The following is a 20,334-nucleotide window of genomic DNA, read 5'->3' as shown; positions in this document are numbered from 1 at the left end:
GATTGTGTTCAAGCAAACTTTGTTGCAAATCATGTCAACCTTTTTTCGTGATAACTTACATGAAAAAAAAAAGAATAATACCGGTAGTTTATTTTTTTCCAGATTTTACACAAAAAAATTATTTTTTAGGCAATGGAAAATATCAATATCAAAATTTTGTCCCGAATAATTATGGTGTTTTATTGGTTAAAAGTATATGCTCTGAGATAAAAGGCAACTTATCATAAATCTGAATTGATTTTTAGAATAATCAGAAATTTGAATAATTTAATTCAAAATGTCAAAGAATTATGATGTTTTAATGATTTAGAACAAAGACATCTGAATCAATATTTCCTGCATTCAAACTATGAATGACAAGGATCCAAACACTAAACTCCTACTTTATGGGTGACATTTTACATATGAAAAAGGAGCATAAAAATAAACACATTTTGTCAGAAATTGGGACAACCATAAGTACTCATTTTATACATTCAATTACCGATATGGTTTTTTTAATCATATGCACGCACATGCAATTTTGAATTATGACTAAAATATTGTTACCATACATGTATAGGACTGATAGTGAATAGCTCAAATATCACCATTTTCAGGGGGGTTTGGGTTTTTTTTTGTGCACAAAGTTGTTCAATGGACATTCATTTTTTATAGATTATATGAGCAACAACATAAAATTAAGCCATATGGTAAACGTCAAAAAATCTGGGAATAAGTTTTAATGGTCACTAACAACCATATTGTGTTCACTCAGCATTTGGGGAGATTGTAGGTTCGACAACCTCGGTCAGCTGCTTCGTCTACCATGAAAAAAAAACATACTATCCTCTGGCTAGGCTTGCAGCTATTATTGTTGTGAAATTAGAGTTCAGTCAGAGAGAGTTTTAAATTGTTTGGTTTGTTCCTGTCTTCGCAGTATCCTTGAGTAGCTGCATGGAGTTTCTTCACTGCAGGAACCCATTTAGTATGCATAGGTTTCTGTTATCTGTATGGTTTTAATAAATAACGCCAGTGAATTACTGAAGCATGTTGATGTTAGGTTCACCATCATGCAATTGTTGTGTAGCTTGGCTTCTTTACTGAAAGTATTAAATTACATAATTTATTTTCCATTTGTTACATTTTCTGTGATTGGCATACATTTTTACACAATGAAACCACAATATTGTTATACCTACTTGGTTAACAGATTTATGTTATCTATTTTTATCTTGTTGGATCAAACCATTCTTACAATACAATTACAAGATCTTACTTAAAAAAAAAAACATGGTACACCACACAAAGAAAAGATAATCAAATGCGGACAGCGTGCACAGACAATAACAGCAATATCAACCAAAACTGTGTTTAATACTTCACTGTTACTTTTTAGTGATTTGTTATGTACCGGTATAACAGTAACAGTAATGGTCATTTATTCATTTATATTTGCTGTTTATAGTGCTAACTGATCAAGAGCATGCATGACATCACAGGCGTTATGCACAGAGTTGATGCACATAAGTGATGCCCAGACGGACACACGGTTGGCATACACAGGCGTTATGCACAGAGTTGATGCACATAAGTGATGCCCAGACGGATACACAGTTGGCATACACAGGCGTTATGCACAGAGTTGATGCACATAAGTGATGCCCAGACGGATACACAGCTGGCATACACAGGCGTTATGCACAGAGTTGATGCACATAAGTGATGCCCAGACGGATACACAGTTGGCATACACAGGCGTTATGCACAGAGTTGATGCACATAAGTGATGCCCAGACGGATACACAGTTGGCATACACAGGCGTTATGCACAGAGTTGATGCACATAAGTGATGCCCAGACGGATACACAGTTGCATACACAGGCGTTATGCACAGAGTTGATGCACATAAGTGATGCCCAGACGGATACACAGGCGTTATGCACAGAGTTGATGCACATAAGTGATGCCCAGACAAATACACAGTTGGCATACACAGGCGTTATGCACAGAGTTGGTGCACATAAGTGATGTCCAGACGGATACACAGTTGGCATACACAGGCGTTATGCACAGAGTTGATGCACATAAGTGATGCCCAGACGGATACACAGTTGGCATACACAGGCGTTATGCACAGAGTTGATGCACATAAGTGATGCCCAGATGGATACACAGTTGGCATACACAGGCGTTATGCACAGAGTTGATGCACATAAGTGATGCCCAGACGGATACACAGTTGGCATACACAGGCGTTATGCACAGAGTTGATGCACATAAGTGATGCCCAGACGGATACACAGTTGGCATACACAGGCGTTATGCACAGAGTTGATGCACATAAGTGATGCCCAGACGGATACACAGTTGGCATACACAGGCGTTATGCACAGAGTTGATGCACATAAGTGATGCCCAGACGGATACACAGTTGGCATACACAGGCGTTATGCACAGAGTTGGTGCACATAAGTGATGCCCAGACGGATACACAGTTGGCATACACAGGCGTTATGCACAGAGTTGATGCACATAAGTGATGCCCAGACGGATACACAGTTGGCATACACAGGCGTTATGCACAGAGTTGATGCACATAAGTGATGCCCAGACGGATACACAGTTGGCATACACAGGCGTTATGCACAGAGTTGATGCACATAAGTGATGTCCAGATGGATACACAGTTGGCATACACAGGCGTTATGCACAGAGTTGATGCACATAAGTGATGCCCAGACGGATACACAGTTGGCATATACAGGCGTTATGCACAGAGTTGATGCACATAAGTGATGCCCAGACGGATACACAGTTGGCATACACAGGCGTTATGCACAGAGTTGATGCACATAAGTGATGCCCAGACGGATACACAGTTGGCATACACAGGCGTTATGCACAGAGTTGGTGCACATAAGTGATGCCCAGACGGATACACAGATGGCATACACAGGCGTTATGCACAGAGTTGATGCACATAAGTGATGCCCAGACGGATACACAGTTGGCATACACAGGCGTTATGCACAGAGTTGGTGCACATAAGTGATGCCCAGACGGATACACAGTTGGCATACACAGGCGTTATGCACAGAGTTGGTGCACATAAGTGATGCCCATACGGATACACAGTTGGCATACACAGGCGTTATGCACAGAGTTGATGCACATAAGTGATGCCCAGACGAATACACAGTTGGCATACACAGGCGTTATGCACAGAGTTGATGCACATAAGTGATGCCCAGACGGATACACAGTTGGCATACACAGGCGTTATGCACAGAGTTGATGCACATAAGTGATGCCCAGACGGATACACAGTTGGCATACACAGGCGTTATGCACAGAGTTGATGCACATAAGTGATGCCCAGACGGATACACAGATGGCATACACAGGCGTTATGCACAGAGTTGATGCACATAAGTGATGCCCAGACGAATACACAGTTGGCATACACAGGCGTTATGCACAGAGTTGATGCACATAAGTGATGCCCAGATGGATACACAGTTGGCATACACAGGCGTTATGCACAGAGTTGATGCACATAAGTGATGCCCAGACGGATACACAGTTGGCATACACAGGCGTTATGCACAGAGTTGGTGCACATAAGTGATGCCCAGACGGATACACAGTTGGCATACACAGGCGTTATGCACAGAGTTGATGCACATAAGTGATGCCCAGATGGATACACAGTTGGCATACACAGGCGTTATGCACAGAGTTGATGCACATAAGTGATGCCCAGACGGATACACAGTTGGCATACACAGGCGTTATGCACAGAGTTGATGCACATAAGTGATGCCCAGACGGATACACAGTTGGCATACACAGGCGTTATGCACAGAGTTGATGCACATAAGTGATGCCCAGACGGATACACAGTTGGCATACACAGGCGTTATGCACAGAGTTGATGCACATAAGTGATGCCCAGACGGATACACAGTTGGCATACACAGGCGTTATGCACAGAGTTGGTGCACATAAGTGATGCCCAGACGGATACACAGTTGGCATACACAGGCGTTATGCACAGAGTTGATGCACATAAGTGATGCCCAGACGGATACACAGTTGGCATACACAGGCGTTATGCACAGAGTTGATGCACATAAGTGATGCCCAGACGGATACACAGTTGGCATACACAGGCGTTATGCACAGAGTTGATGCACATAAGTGATGTCCAGATGGATACACAGTTGGCATACACAGGCGTTATGCACAGAGTTGATGCACATAAGTGATGCCCAGACGGATACACAGTTGGCATATACAGGCGTTATGCACAGAGTTGATGCACATAAGTGATGCCCAGACGGATACACAGTTGGCATACACAGGCGTTATGCACAGAGTTGATGCACATAAGTGATGCCCAGACGGATACACAGTTGGCATACACAGGCGTTATGCACAGAGTTGGTGCACATAAGTGATGCCCAGACGGATACACAGATGGCATACACAGGCGTTATGCACAGAGTTGATGCACATAAGTGATGCCCAGACGGATACACAGATGGCATACACAGGCGTTATGCACAGAGTTGATGCACATAAGTGATGCCCAGACGAATACACAGTTGGCATACACAGGCGTTATGCACAGAGTTGATGCACATAAGTGATGCCCAGATGGATACACAGTTGGCATACACAGGCGTTATGCACAGAGTTGATGCACATAAGTGATGCCCAGACGGATACACAGTTGGCATACACAGGCGTTATGCACAGAGTTGGTGCACATAAGTGATGCCCAGACGGATACACAGTTGGCATACACAGGCGTTATGCACAGAGTTGATGCACATAAGTGATGCCCAGACGGATACACAGTTGGCATACACAGGCGTTATGCACAGAGTTGATGCACATAAGTGATGCCCAGACGAATACACAGTTGGCATACACAGGCGTTATGCACAGAGTTGATGCACATAAGTGATGCCCAGACGGATACACAGTTGGCATACACAGGCGTTATGCACAGAGTTGATGCACATAAGTGATGCCCAGACGGATACACAGTTGGCATACACAGGCGTTATGCACAGAGTTGATGCACATAAGTGATGCCCAGATGGATACACAGTTGGCATACACAGGCGTTATGCACAGAGTTGATGCACATAAGTGATGCCCAGATGGATACACAGTTGGCATACACAGGCGTGATGCACAGATGTGATACATAGACATGATGAACAAATGCAACAAAAAATGTTCAAGTATTAATTTTTTTGAAATTGCAAAATTAAAAACATGTGAATATTTAATAGTTCTACAATGGGAAGCTCTTCTCACCCACAATGCACTGTGTGTAATAAGAATTTTATTTAAATTTAAAGATTTTATTAGAAGTCCGATAAATTAATATACCGTTTATAACAGTTATTTTAATTCATGGAATTCGCAAAAATGGCATGTAGCTATTTATTATTTTTAACAATAATTGTGAACACCGTGCAGTTATAATACATTCATGTGACAATTTAACTGTTGTAATAATATTTATTTTTTGATTCTGAGATGATTGACGCCCCAAAGGTCTCTTTGCTATACACAATTTGTCAGTGACATCACAAAATGTTAGCTGCATGAGGCTGGAAATGAATCTTCCTTTTTATTTGTGAAGGAAAGCAGAACATTCATCATATCTATTATACTGATTATACGGTAATTCCATGTAGATTTCACAGTCACTGCTCTAGCGGTTATTAGGGCAGTTCTCTTGCTAAATGCTGGGCCGTGATATATTCAAATTATTTTGTTTGAAAACTAGTCTGTCTGTCTGCCTGCCTGCCTGCTTGCCATCCTTCTTATGTGAGTTCAGTGTTGTCGGTCTGTTAGTCTGAGTGTTTTTTTAAGCACAGGTATGTACATTTCACACCTGTGTCATTATAGTACTTTTGTCTCACAATAAAATAAAGTAGGATGTAAGAACAATTATTAAATACACATTATAAATAAAAATTGAAATATTGTGAATTCTACTACAGTTATATATTCCCTCAGATCAGATATATTTATTTAAAGTTTAAGTATAGTTGTGTGACAGTTCTCCTGTGTTCATTTCTAGTTTATCTTATAAATAATTTGTTTGGTTCTTGTGTTACCTTTCATGACTTCAGAACATGTGTGTCTTGGTTTGTTGATATTTGAAAATGCAGATACATACACATAAAGTCCAGACATAACTTAACATTCAGCTAGCTTTAGGCTGACTTGGGTAGCTTTAGGCTGACTTGGCTAGCTTTAGGCTGACTTGGGTAGCTTTAGGCTGACTTGGCTAGCTTTAGACTGACTTGGCTAGCTTTAGACTGAGTTGGCTAGCTTTAGGCTGACTTGGCTAGCTTTAGGCTGACTTGGCTAGCTTTAGGCTGACTTGGCTAGCTTTAGGCTGACTTGGCTAGCTTTAGGCTGACTTGGGTAGCTTTAGGCTGACTTGGGTAGCTTTAGGCTGACTTGGGTAGCTTTAGGCTGACTTGGGTAGCTTTAGGCTGACTTGGCTTTAGGCCGACTTAGCTAGCTTTAGGCTGACTTTATAGCTAGCTTTAGGCTGACTTGGCTAGCTTTAGGCTGAATTAGCTAGGTTTAGGCTGACTTGGGTAGCTTTAGGCTGAATTAGCTAGCTTTAGGCTGACTTAGCTAGCTTTAGGCTGAATTAGCTACATGTAGGTTTAGGCTGACTTGGCTAGCTTTAGGCTGAATTAGCTAGCTTTAGGCTGACTTAGCTAGCTTTAGGCTGACGTAGCTAGCTTTAGGCTGACTTAGCTAGCTTTAGACTGACTTAGCTAGCTTTCAGCTGACTTTGGGTAGCTTTAGGCTGACTTGGGTAGCTTTAGGCTGACTTAGCAAAATTGTGCAATTTGTTTAAATATATCCCATATAATTAACATGGGTGAATACGATAAAGAATATGTTTAAATTGACAACAATACTTGCTTTGTAAGTTTTCAAGAAAAGTCAAAGCGAAAGTCAAAGCCACCTGATAGCCATGTTGGTAGTTGTTATGCTGAGAATGCTTATATTTGTCCATTCAATCGTTACGTTTGTCGTTTGTCGTAACACTGTGTATCTTTCATCAAAAAGGCCTAAAGCTAATAAACCTAAAAATAAATATTTAATGAATATCACTTGAATTTATTCAGTTGTTACCTGGACAATGATTGAGCAGCACTTAAAAATGATTTTTTCTTTCCCCACCTGATTTACTAATGCCAAATAACGACCTGATAAAAAATACTGAGTAGGTAGTCTGGCATTTTTTCTAATGATTTGTACTCTTAGGTTTTTGTGAAAACATACATGTAATAATAGATACTGTATCTAAGTTAGCTCTAAGAATGATTCCTCAGTACAACTATTTATAAAGTAAATGCTAATCATTCACTACAAAGATTAAAGAACATAAAATTGAAAAAAATATAGCATTATTGAAATGACTATAGCTAAAACATAGTTGAACTCTGGTGACCTTGTCCTTTTTTAGCTCCGCTGTTGACTTTGTCGAGCGGAGCTTATCATATGAGTGATTGTCCGTCGTCGTCCGTGTCAATGTTTTACTTTTTCGACTTCTTCTTGAAAACTACAAGCCTGAATGCTTTGATACTTGGTGTATATGTACCTTCGGTAGACCTCTCTTAGGTTTGTTCATTTCATGTTGATATCTTCAATTCTCTAATTTTGGTGAATACATGTACTTTTGTAATTTTGTTGGTAAAAAGTGATATTTTCGACTTCTTGTTAAAAACCGCAATTCCAATTGCTTTGATATTACATATATAGGTACTACATGTGGACTTCTCTCAGATTTGTTCATTTTGTAATGATATCTTTAATTCTCTAATTTTGGTGAATATTTTTGTAATTTTTGGTATAAAGTGACATTTTCGACTTCTTGTTAAAAACCGCAAGTCCAATTGCTTTGATATTACATATATAGGTACTACATGTGGACTTCTCTCAGATTTGTTCATTTTGTAATGATATCTTCAATTCTCTAATTTTGGTGAATATTTTTGGTAAAAAGTGACATTTCGACTTCTTGTTAAAAACCGCAAATCCAATTGCTTTGATATTACATATGTAGGTACTACATGTGGACTTCTCTCGTATTTGTTCATTTTGTGATGATATCTTCAATTCTCTAATTTTAGTGAATATTTTTGTAATTTTTGGTGAAGTGATATTTTTTACTTCTTGTTGAAAACAGCAAGTCCCACTGCTTTAATACTATACATATTGTTCATTTTCTAATGATATCTTCTGTTCTTTAATTGAAATGTGCATTGCTAACAGCGGAGCTATCTCAGCCGATAGGCTGCTTGTTTTTTCATCATTTACAATTTTTTCCCCAATAATTTTCAACTGTTCAAAGAAAATTAATGAGAATTTGATGATGTGTGTTGAAATTAATATTTACATAAAAAAAAAATTTTTGTGAATGAACAAATTTAAATTTAACTCATTTTAGAATTGAAATAAATACTGACCAGTATCCTGTGTGTTTTGTTGGTTGGTGCAGACTTGTAAATATTATAGGTAAGATTAGTTATTTTTGTGATAAAAAAAATTACATGAATATATGGTCTCCAGAAATATGACCTTCCCTCTTTAATGAACAAAGTTTATTAACATGTGGTTTTTCCTAACTTCCCCTTAGGGAATTTTGAAATGACATTGGATTGATTGAAATTCCCTGAGGGGAAATAAAGCCGATAATTTCCTATTTATTGTTCATTTCTATATCTGTTGCAACTCAACTTGCCACTCTTGATAAATATCTTGCTTGGTGTGGGGGATGTCAAAAGAAAATGCTTTTCCATAAAAATAATATAGGTGAAAATGTACAACGTGAGGAATGACTGTATGTAGTGAATTTTACTTTTTGTCTATTTATAGATTTTTGTACCTATAATATGTAAGTTCTCGAGTCTTGTTCCATGATTGCTGAGTGTGCTCATGATGAAAAAGGACGATTTTACAAATGGTTGTTTGTGACTCTGTGTGCCTCAGTTTTTAGCTCCGCTGTCGACTTTGTCAAGCGGAGCTTATCATGTGAGTGATTGTCCGTCGTCGTTCGTGTCAATGTTTTACTTTTTCGACTTCTTCTTGAAAACTACAAGCCTGAATACTTTGATACTTGGTGTATATGTACCTTGGGTAGACCTCTCTTAGGTTTGTTCATTTCATGTTGATATCTTCAATTCTAATTTTGGTGAATATTTTTGTCATTTTTGGTAAAAAGTGATATTTTCGACTTCTTGTTAAAAACCGCAAGTGCAATTGCTTTGATATTACATATATAGGTACTACATGTGGACCTCTCTCAGATTTGTTCATTTTGTAATGATATCTTTAATTCTCTAATTTTGGTGAATATTTTTGTCATTTTTGGTAAAAAGTGATATTTTTGACTTCTTGTTAAAAACCGCAAGTGCAATTGCTTTGATATTACATATATAGGTACTACATGTAGACCTCTCTCAGAATTGTTCATTTTGTAATGATATCTTTAATTCTCTAATTTTGGTGAATATTTTTATCATTTTTGGTAAAAAGTGATATTTTCAACTTCTTGTTAAAAACCAATAGTTCAATTGCTTTGATATTACATATTTAGATACTACATGTAGACCTTTCTCAGATTTGTTCATTTCGTGATGATATCTTGGATTCTATAATTTTGGTGAATATTTTTGTCATATTTGGTAAAAAGTGATATTTTCGACTTCTTGTTAAAAACCAAAAGTTCAATTGCTTTGATATTACATATATAGATACTACATGTAGACCTTTCTCAGATTTGTTCATTTCGTGATGATATCTTCAATTCTCTAATTTTCGTGAATATTTTGGTCATTTTTGGTAAAAAGTGATATTTTCGACTTCTTGTTAAAAACTGTAAGTCCGATTGCTTTGATACTATACATATTGTTCATTTTCTGATGATGTCTTCAGTTCTTTAATTGAAATGTGCATTTCTAACAGCGGAGCTATCTCAGCCGATAGGCTGCTTGTTTTACAATTTTAACAGACATGTCCCACTTCATTGTGTGTCTTATAATGAATGAAAAATACTTTTTTCATATTTTTTTAAAAATTTGGAAAATTTTCAAAGGTAGGAGATGCTGGTAATACATACTAGCAAAAAACTAGTGTAATAAAATATCTCCTTAAAACTGAACATTCTACACAAACTGTACACAAATCTAAAACTACCAATGTAGATTACTGTAGTCTGGTATCTACAGAATGAAGCTGAAATCCAAGCTGTTATTCTGAAAATAAATGGAATTGCTTTTATGCATCACTTGCAATTAAATTTCTAATTGTGGTGTGAAGCCTGTACTGCATCCATCATTTGTCGTGATTTTTGTTTTAGCCAAAATTTTTCTATAATTTACATTTAATTGAAAATACCAACATATGTCTGTCCGTCTGTCTGTCTGTGTCAAATCTTGTTTCACCAATATCTTGTGTCGTAATGGTTGGAATGAAACTTGGTAGATGGCTATAAACCATGAACACAAGATCTGATTTTATTCTGTATCATTACAGCTTCATGCATACTGTTTGTGCAGATCATTATCTAATAATCTTTTGAAATTATGCATATTAATTAGATAATTTGCATACTAATTACATGCAAGTTTTATCAGCTTTTATAGCTCTTTCAAAGATGACTAGCTAAGCTGTTGATATAGATGATTGTTGACCATTGCCATCCCATGTCAACTTTTTTTTTCCACGATCTGTTCTTAAAAACTGTATAGTCTATACTTGGTACATACAGTATGTTCCTTGAGTGGTCATCTATTAGATTTGAACATTTTGTAAAAATATCTTCAATTTTTTATTTTTAATGAATTGTAAAAGTGAGTTGTAAAAATGCTATTTTAGACTTCTTCTTGAAAACTACTACTCCAATTGCTTTTGATTGGGTACTTTAGCCAATAGAAAATATGTATATCATGTACAAAAAGAATTTATTCAAAAATACATAAAATATTGCTTCAAAATTGTATTGCATTCAATGAGGGCAATCTAGCCAAGAATTCAAACATTCTTCATGCAAGTGTGCAGATGAAATTTTCAATTTCACAGTTGAATGAGTCGTGATTAAAGCCACCTGCCACTTGTAATGACAATCACTTTGTTGTATGGGGGTATGCTATTACTATAACCAGACACATTTATTCTCTTTACATGTACTTTGGTACAAACAAGAAATATGTATCGCAATATTTGGATTTTTATTAATTTGTAGCTTGTTTCTGTAACTGTAACTGTACAACTATTAAAATTGTCTTTGTCTGCTTCATTATATTCATCCCTCATTATTACAAATCGTTTGGTTTCTTTACAATTACTGCTACAATTAAAATATATTATGTACCCCAATCAGCCCAACAACAAAATTGACTTGAATTAGTCACCTTGCCAATCAACTCAGCCAATCAAAATTGACTAGGTCATCATGTAAATCAGTCCAGCCAATCAAAATTAACTTGAATTAGTCACCTTGCCAATCAACTCAGCCAATCAAAATTGACTAGGTCATCATGTAAATCAGTCCAGCCAATCAAAATTAACTTGAATTAGTCACCTTGCCAATCAACTCAGCCAATCAAAATTGACTAGGTCATCTTGTAAATCGGTCCAGCCAATCAAAAATAACTTGAATTAGTCACCTTGCCAATCAACTCAGTCAATCAAAATTGACTAGGTCATCATGTAAATCGGTCCAGCCAATCAAAATTAACTTGAATTAGTCACCTTGCCAATCAACTCAGTCAATCAAAATTGACTAGGTCACCTTGCCAATCAGTCCAGCCAATCAAAATTAACTTGAATTAGTCACCTTGCCAATCAACTCAGCCAATCAAAATTGACTAGGTCATCATGTAAATCGGTCCAGCCAATCAAAATTAACTTGAATTAGTCACCTTGCCAATCAACTCAGCCAATCAAGATTGACTAGGTCATCATGTAAATCGGTCCAGCCAATCAAAATTAACTTGAATTAGTCACCTTGCCAATCAACTCAGTCAATCAAAATTGACTAGGTCATCATGCAAATCAGTCCAGCCAATCAAAATTTACTTGAATTAGTCACCTTGCCAATCAACTCAGCCAATCAAAATTGACATGGTCATCATGCAAATCAGTCCAGCCAATCAAAATTAACTTGAATTAGTCACCTTGCCAATCAACTTAGCCAATCAAAATTGACATGGTCATCATGCAAATCAGTCCAGCCAATCAAAATTAACTTGAATTAGTCACCTTGCCAATCAACTTAGCCAATCAAAATTGACACGTTCATCATGCAAATCAGTCCAGCCAATCAAAATTAACTTGAATTAGTCACCTTGCCAATCAACTCAGCCAATCAAACTTGACACGGTCATCATGCAAATCAGCCAATCAAAATTAACTTGAATTAGTCACCTTGCCAATCAACTCAGCCAATCAAAATTGACACGTTCATCATGCAAATCAGCCAATCAAAATTAACTTGAATTAGTCACCTTGCCAATCAACTCAGCCAATCAAAATTGACACGGTCATTATGCAAATCAGCCAATCAAAATTAGTAGTTTTAACTTTAATCTAGTTTTCTATATATTATATTGACATGATAAATTTGATTTGTTTTTCCAGGTGAAGACTGGTTACTTTTCTGTAAGTGATGGTAAACATGAACCAGAGCCGGTACGAATGCAGCTTTCAAGAGAAGCTTTAATTTTACAAAAAGAAGAATTTGTAAGCGTTCCAGTAGTACAGTATGTAAGTAGAGCAATTCTGATGTTACAGTGAACTTCATGAAGGCATGAATTTTTATCAGAAGAATACAATTTATTGGCTATAGAAGCAATTCAATAAATGAAAAAAAGTGCAAACAGTGCAACATGAATGAGATTAAGGATGAATTCCACTTTCTCATGATCTGTCCAAAATATGGAAACTTGCGCCAACAACTTATGTCTGAATTTAATTTTCTATCACATGATGCACACAATACATTCATTCGATTGCTCAGTGCAGATGAATGTGAAATTATAAAAAAGGTTTCACAGTTTATTTACAAAGCTTTTCAAGAAAAGATAGATAGTTGATAGTTTTGAATTTTATTATTATTAGTCTTATAGTTTTATTATTATTAATCTTATTAGTATTAGTAACAAATTTAACACATTACATTTTACTTTGTTATACTGTTATTGCTACTGTACTGATAGAAATAAATGTATTTCTAAAGATGCAATAAATATTTTTATTATTATTATTATATAAGGTCCATTACCCTTTTTCACTCATTGGACAACTACCATTTGAAATTTATGAAATCCTGAATGGGGTGCATTTTTGTTGTAGGGGAGGGAGGGGGTCAAACAGGGACTCTGAATAAAAAAACAAAAAACTTGTTAAGGGGTTGGCCATTAGAAGCTCAGGGTAGTAGATTTGGGGAGGATCTGCACAGAAAAATCCCTCAGGAAAAATAACTATCAAATAATCAAATAATAGCAACTCAAATCTAGCTCAAAATTAAGGAAAACACACCATTCCTCCTCTCAGAGTTTTTAATTGTCAATCCCAAAATAATTGATATTAGAGAAAACTGACTTTGTCCACAACAAAACAAATAATTTGCAAAGTTTTTCTACTGTGTTGGTCAAGCACAGATATGACAGAAAATCTGACAAAAAAAATGTTATTAGAATATTTATTTTTGCATTATAGGCTGCATTACCAGATGAGGAAGAATTAACAAAGGTATGTTAGTGTATGATGTATTAACACAGCACTTCTTAAGTAGCAATTCAAAATGGCTGCAAAATGACCCATGATGCTTTGGTACCAATATATGTATGAGACAAACAGTTTTAGGATGTACCCGGTACTTGAATACAAAAATAAGGACTCATAAAAAAATGTTTCAATTGTGTTCGCAACAGGATGCTTGTTTAAGAGTTTTCAGCTTCTGTTTTCACTGACTGTGGTCATTTGATGAAAATGCCCGGATGTTTACTTCTGCAAATACAGCTCATCTTTGTTTGAACAACAATGCATTTCTTGATTTTTGCATATTGTAAAGCATAAGCCATGTGACCTGAAATATTGCCTCTTGAAGCTCAGGATTTGTTTTGAGGTATTATTTGCAGTACAAACTATATCTCAACAGATTTGATAACAATAAAGTTATTACTTCCACAAAGTTTATACAAATACAAATATATTTGTCGATGAAAGGACAATAGAATAGTAGTCAGACTGAAGTCGGTGGCACTATCAGTAACAGAAATGCTGGGAGTCAAAAAACGCAGCTCATAATCCTATGACATGAATCGTACTTGAGTGAAGTACATGTCCATATGGCTCCTCAGTAAAATCATTAAAGGGACTGTCATAGCAATTAAAATACAATGCTTGAATTACCAAAATGGCAAGGGATGATCCTATTATTCAATTTGTCTCTACTATGTCTAGTCAGCGAATCGTATATCAGGTCATGACCCCCATACAAAGCAAATATGAGGCAATTATCAATATAGAATGTATGTCCCACTGAATGGTTCCTATCATCAGCTAACCATTCACAGATGTCTGGCAATTCATTGTTGAATATTTTTATGTTCATCTCAGACAATATGAATTAACCATCATCCAACCACCATGCATGTGTTTTGAACATTTTTATGTATTTTTCTATAATTTCTTTTTAATTTTCGAACAAATGGACAAGAGGTATTCATCAAAATTAATTGTCACAGCGATAAGTTTATCTGTAATTTTGATTTTTGTTTTTTTAAGGAGAGAACAGTTTGTATTAAAAGACAGCGAGTCGGGGGTCTAGGACTCAGCATTAAGGTGAGAATAAATTTTGTTGTGTTTTATTGTACTTTGTGCGAAGCACAAAAGGGAGTCTTTGCAGTTACCCTGTCTGTATGTCTGTATGTATGTATGTATGTATGTATGTATGTATGTATGTATGTATGTATGTCACTTTTTTTGTTCCACCGTTATCTCAAGAACCACTAATCAAATTTTGGTGAAACTTGGTACATAGATGCTCTGGGATAATGCGCAGAGTTGATTAGGTTTTGGTGAAAATCTATGAATATTAATTACCTAATTTGCATGATACTTAGCTGATTTTTAGCTGTTCCAAGACTGTTCCACTGATATCTAAAGAACCACTCATTGGATTTTGATGAAATGTGGCACATGGATGCTCTGAACTAGTGTGCAGATTTGATTAGTTTTGGGTAAAAATCTATGAATATTGTTTACCTAATTTGCATGATAATTAAGTTAAACTGATTTTAAGCTGTTCTATGACTGTTCCACTGATTTTTGAAGAACCACTCATTGGATTTCAATGAAACTTGGCACATGGATGCTCTGAACTAATGCGCAGATTTTATTAGTTTTGGGTAAAAATCTGTTAATATTATTAATTACCTAATTTACATAATGAATAATCAATTTTCGGCTTTTCCACTGATATCTCAAGTACTAATCATAACATTTCAATAAAACTTGGTACATAGGTGTCATATGACACTGCACAGACCTGATAGTTTTTAGGGTAATATCAGTACATATTAATTACCTAATTTGCATAATTAATTAATTTTCAGCTTTTGATATTTCGAGTAGTAATGATCATGTTTCAATGAAACTTGGTACATAGTTACTTGACGACTGTGCAGAGACCTAATTAGTTTTTGGGTAAATATTTGTGCATATTAATCATCTTATTAGCATAATTAGTTAATTTTCAGCTTTTCACCTGATATCTCAAGTACTAATCATCACATTTCAATGAGACTTGCGACATAGATATTCTAGGACTATGCAGAGACCTGATTAATTTTGGGATAAATAATTGTGCCTATTAATTACCTAATTTGCATAATTAGTTAATTTGTTGCTGTTCTATGGCTGTTGCACTGATGTCTAAAAACCACTCATTGGATTTCAATGAAACTTTTAAAGAGTACCCATCACATTTCAATGAACCTAAGACTATGCACCATATTAGTTTTTGGTAAATAGTTATGCTTCTTAATCACCTAATTAACATAATTAATTAATACTGATATCTCAAGTATTGATCATCACATTTGAATAAAACTTGGTCCATAAATGCTCTAGGACAATAGACAGCCTGATTAATTTTGGGTTAAAATCTGTTCATATTAATTCTCTAATTAGCATAATAATTAATATTTTTTTGGTTCTAATCACATTTCAATGAAACTTGGTACATTGTGCAGACCTTATTAGTTTTACACTTAAATCTGTTCATATTAGTTACCTTATTTGCATAATTAGTTTTCAGCTATTCCATCAATATCTCAAGTATAAGTAATTTTGAATTAATTTTTAATGTGTCTCCAAAACTCTCAGCACACGGGAGTTCTTTCTAAGCTTTCTTTGATTAATTTTTGTTTTTCCATTCAGAAAAAGCAGGAGGGTGTTTCTCAGTAAAAACTTAGCATACCAACTCTTTAACAAATCAGATCCAACATTCTATCTGGTCAAGAACACACAGTGTTCTTCACTGTGGTGTAGGGGGTCCACACCTATCCTGCCTGCCCCTAGGTATACCCTGTTTAATTTACAAACCAAGGAGAGTCTTGGTAGAAATGGCTCACTTTCTGGAGTTCACTCAAGTTAAGCGTTCAAAAGTCTGCAGACACAGTTCCACTTTTTGTTCAGATGTGTAATCAGTATACAATAGGAACCACTTGCACTGACAATGACATTAATACAAATTGCTAAAAGTGTTTAAAGTATATTCAGTTGGACTGAACTGATATAGAATTCAGTTGGAGCACTGATGTTGCCAATAAAAGCAAGCATGTCACCATAGTTCTGACTGAAAGATGAATTTATTATCAGTATTGTGTTTTCAGTTTATTCCTGTACACACAGTATTATGGTTTTGTATTTGTGTAGATGGAATGTCCACTTTTTGGACTGAGTTATGTGAAAGAAGAGGGTGGACTTAAACAAGAATGTCAGGCATTGAAATAATGATGTAACCGAAACCAAACTATGTTAAGTGGTGTGTCTGAAATAGTCACAGCACTTAAGTCCATATAATACTAAAGTAAAGAAACATTGCAATTTTAAATTTGGTATTCTTCTTTGTTCTTGTGATTTGTATTAGAGCGTTGCTTTTATCACACTACGTTGTGATGCCTGTATCATTACATTGTTTGATTATGTTAATCTGCCACCTTTCACAAACAAATCTTTAATACAAGGGTTTTTTTTTCAAACTTTTGACTGAAACCTGTACCTATATCATTTCATCCAAAATTTAACATAACAATTGTAGAAAAATATTTAAAAATGTTGTGCCAAAATGATGCCATTCAAAGTACATAAAAGATTATACTGTATAATATATTTGATACCTGTCTGTATAAATTAGCATAACCTTCTCATAATAAATGTTATCTGTATAACAGTTTATAAAAAAATACTGTAAATGCATTCATTTACTATAACTTAATTTTGCTATTTTGCACTAAATTGGATCCATGTAAAATTACAATAGAAAATCTGTGAATTTGAAAATGCTAAAATTACAATAGAAAATCTGTGAATTTGAATATGCTGAAATTACAATAGAAAATTTGAGAATTTCAAAATGCTAAAATTACGATAGAAAATCTGAGAATTTCAAAATGCTAAAATTACAATTATAGAAGTTCTGAGAATTTGAATTGCTAAAATTACAATAGAAATTCAGTGAATTTGAAAATGCGAAAATTGCAATAGAAAATTTGAAAATGCTAAAATTGCAATAGAAAATTTGAATATGCTGAAATTACAATAGAAAATTTGTGAATTTGTATATGTTAAAATTACAATAGAAAATCTGTGAATTTGAAAATGCTAAAATTACAATAGAAAATCTGTGAATTTGAAATTGCTAAAATTACAATAGAAAATTTGAGAATTTCAAAATGCTAAAATTACGATAGAAAATCTGAGAATTTCAAAATGCTAAAATTACAATTATAGAAGTTCTGAGAATTTGAATTGCTAAAATTACAATAGAAATTCAGTGAATTTGAAAATGCTAAAATTGCAATAGAAAATTTGAAAATGCTAAAATTGCAATAGAAAATTTGAATATGCTGAAATTACAATAGAAAATTTGTGAATTTGTATATGTTAAAATTACAATAGAAAATCTGTGAATTTGAAAATGCTAAAATTACAATAGAAAATCTGTGAATTTGTATATGTTAAAATTACAATAGAAAATCTGTGAATTTGAAAATGCTAAAATTACAATAGAAAATCTGTAAATTTGAAAATGCTAAATTACAATAGAAAATTTGTGAATTTGAATATGCTAAAATTACAATAGAAAATTAGTATGCTAAGAATATTGAAAATTAATACTTCTACAGTCGGTGGATTCATTTTCAGCTTGGCAGCATTTTTGTTTTATTTTTGGAACTATTAATATTGTTTTCTATCTAGGGTGGTGCTGAACATAATATTCCTGTTTTAGTCTCAAGAATTTTCAAAGATCAAGCAGGTTAGTGTTCATAATGTAATAAATCAAATTAAGTAAAAAACTGAGTATCAATGGGTCTGTGAACATTGTCTGGTTGACAGGTGCTTAGTGTATATAGTTTGTGAGACTGGGAAAAGTGTCATTTATAGAGAGTTTTCAGTTATCACTTCTATATTCTTGGAAACACTTCTCTGAAATCACTATATTTCTCTGAGATTCCTGCACTTCTTTGAAATCTTTCTATATAAATGCAAAGAAATTGAGTTTATTTATTATTGTCGTCGTTTTACGTCTTTAACAGCTGATCAAACTGGACAGATTTATGTTGGAGATGCTATTATAAAGGTGAGCAATATTATTATTAAAGTTATAAAACTTTGTATATCCGCTGTGTGTGACCCCATACAGACACACGCATGTACACTGTTACAGCACTCACCATTATCAGTTAAGTTCACATGACAATGCAAAATAATCAAATAAAATTTTTGTAGCAAAAAAATCCAATTTACCCTGGCTATGTTGTTCTACATACCCATCCAAGCCCTGACACATTCCCCCATTTGAGCTTTGGCACATACCCATCAAAGCCCTGGCACATATCCATCAAAGCCCTGGCACATATCCATCAAAGCCCTGGCACATATCCATCAAAGCCCTGGTACATATCCATCAAAGCCCTGGCACATATCCATCAAAGCCCTGGCACATATCCATCAAAGCCCTGGCACATATCCATCAAAGCCCTGGCACATATCCATCAAAGCCCTGGTACATATCCATCAAAGCCCTGGTACATATCCATCAAAGCCCTGGTACATATCCATCAAAGCCCTGGCACATTCCCCCATTTGAGCTTTGGCACATACCCATCAAAGCCCTGGTACATATCTATCCAAGCTCCAGCACATATCCACTCAATCCCTGACACACACACCCATCCAAACCCTGATACACTCCCTGGCACATATCCATCCAAGCCTTGACACTCACACATACCCAAGGCCTGACACATGCCAATTCAAGCCCTGACACATACCCACTCAAGCCCTGAACCATACCCACCCAAGGCCTGACACATGCCAATTCAAGCCCTGACACATACCCACCCAAGCCCTAACACATACCCACCCAAGCCCTGACACATACCCACCCAAGCCCTGAGCCATACCTACTCAAGCCCTGAACCATACCCACCCAAGACCTGACACATGCCAATTCAAGCCCTGACACATACCCACCCAAGCCCTGACACATACCCACCCAAGCCCTGACACATACCCAGTCAAGCCCTGAACCATACCCACCCAAGGCCTGACACATGCCAATTCAATCCCTGACACATACCCACTCAAGCCCTGAACCATACCCACCCAAGGCCTGACACATGCCAATTCAAGCCCTGACACATACCCACCCAAGCCCTAACACATACCCACCCAAGCCCTGACACATACCCACCCAAGCCCTGAGCCATACCTACTCAAGCCCTGAACCATACCCACCCAAGACCTGACACATGCCAATTCAAGCCCTGACACATACCCACCCAAGCCCTGACACATACCCACCCAAGCCCTGACACATACCCACTCAAGCCCTGAACCATACCCACCCAAGGCCTGACACATGCCAATTCAATCCCTGACACATACCCACTCAAGCCCTGAACCATACCCACCCAAGGCCTGACACATGCCAATTCAAGCCCTGACACATACCCACCCAAGCCCTGAGCCATACCTACTCAAGCCCTGAACCATACCCA

The 20,334-nt window shown here is 36.0% G+C and overlaps 1 protein-coding gene across 2 annotated transcripts in view; it reads left to right on the top strand.

Moving 5' to 3' along the window:
- Nucleotides 1–20,334, top strand: part of LOC102801116 (gamma-2-syntrophin-like) — a 103,139-nt gene that overhangs the window by 68,592 nt on the left and 14,213 nt on the right. For both annotated transcript variants that reach the window (XM_085507802.1, XM_085507803.1), the window contains 5 exons: nucleotides 12,680–12,805; nucleotides 13,760–13,792; nucleotides 14,831–14,887; nucleotides 18,530–18,587; nucleotides 18,868–18,911. In XM_085507802.1, coding sequence (XP_085363928.1) covers nucleotides 12,680–12,805; nucleotides 13,760–13,792; nucleotides 14,831–14,887; nucleotides 18,530–18,587; nucleotides 18,868–18,911 — 318 coding nt within the window. The remainder of the gene's footprint in view (nucleotides 1–12,679; nucleotides 12,806–13,759; nucleotides 13,793–14,830; nucleotides 14,888–18,529; nucleotides 18,588–18,867; nucleotides 18,912–20,334) is intronic.

This window comes from Saccoglossus kowalevskii, chromosome 14, assembly GCF_978046115.1.
Source record: "Saccoglossus kowalevskii chromosome 14, keSacKowa6.1, whole genome shotgun sequence".
Taxonomy (NCBI): domain Eukaryota; kingdom Metazoa; phylum Hemichordata; class Enteropneusta; family Harrimaniidae; genus Saccoglossus; species Saccoglossus kowalevskii.
Note: the sequence above shows the minus strand (reverse complement) of the source record. Positions and strands in the feature narration are given on the sequence as shown.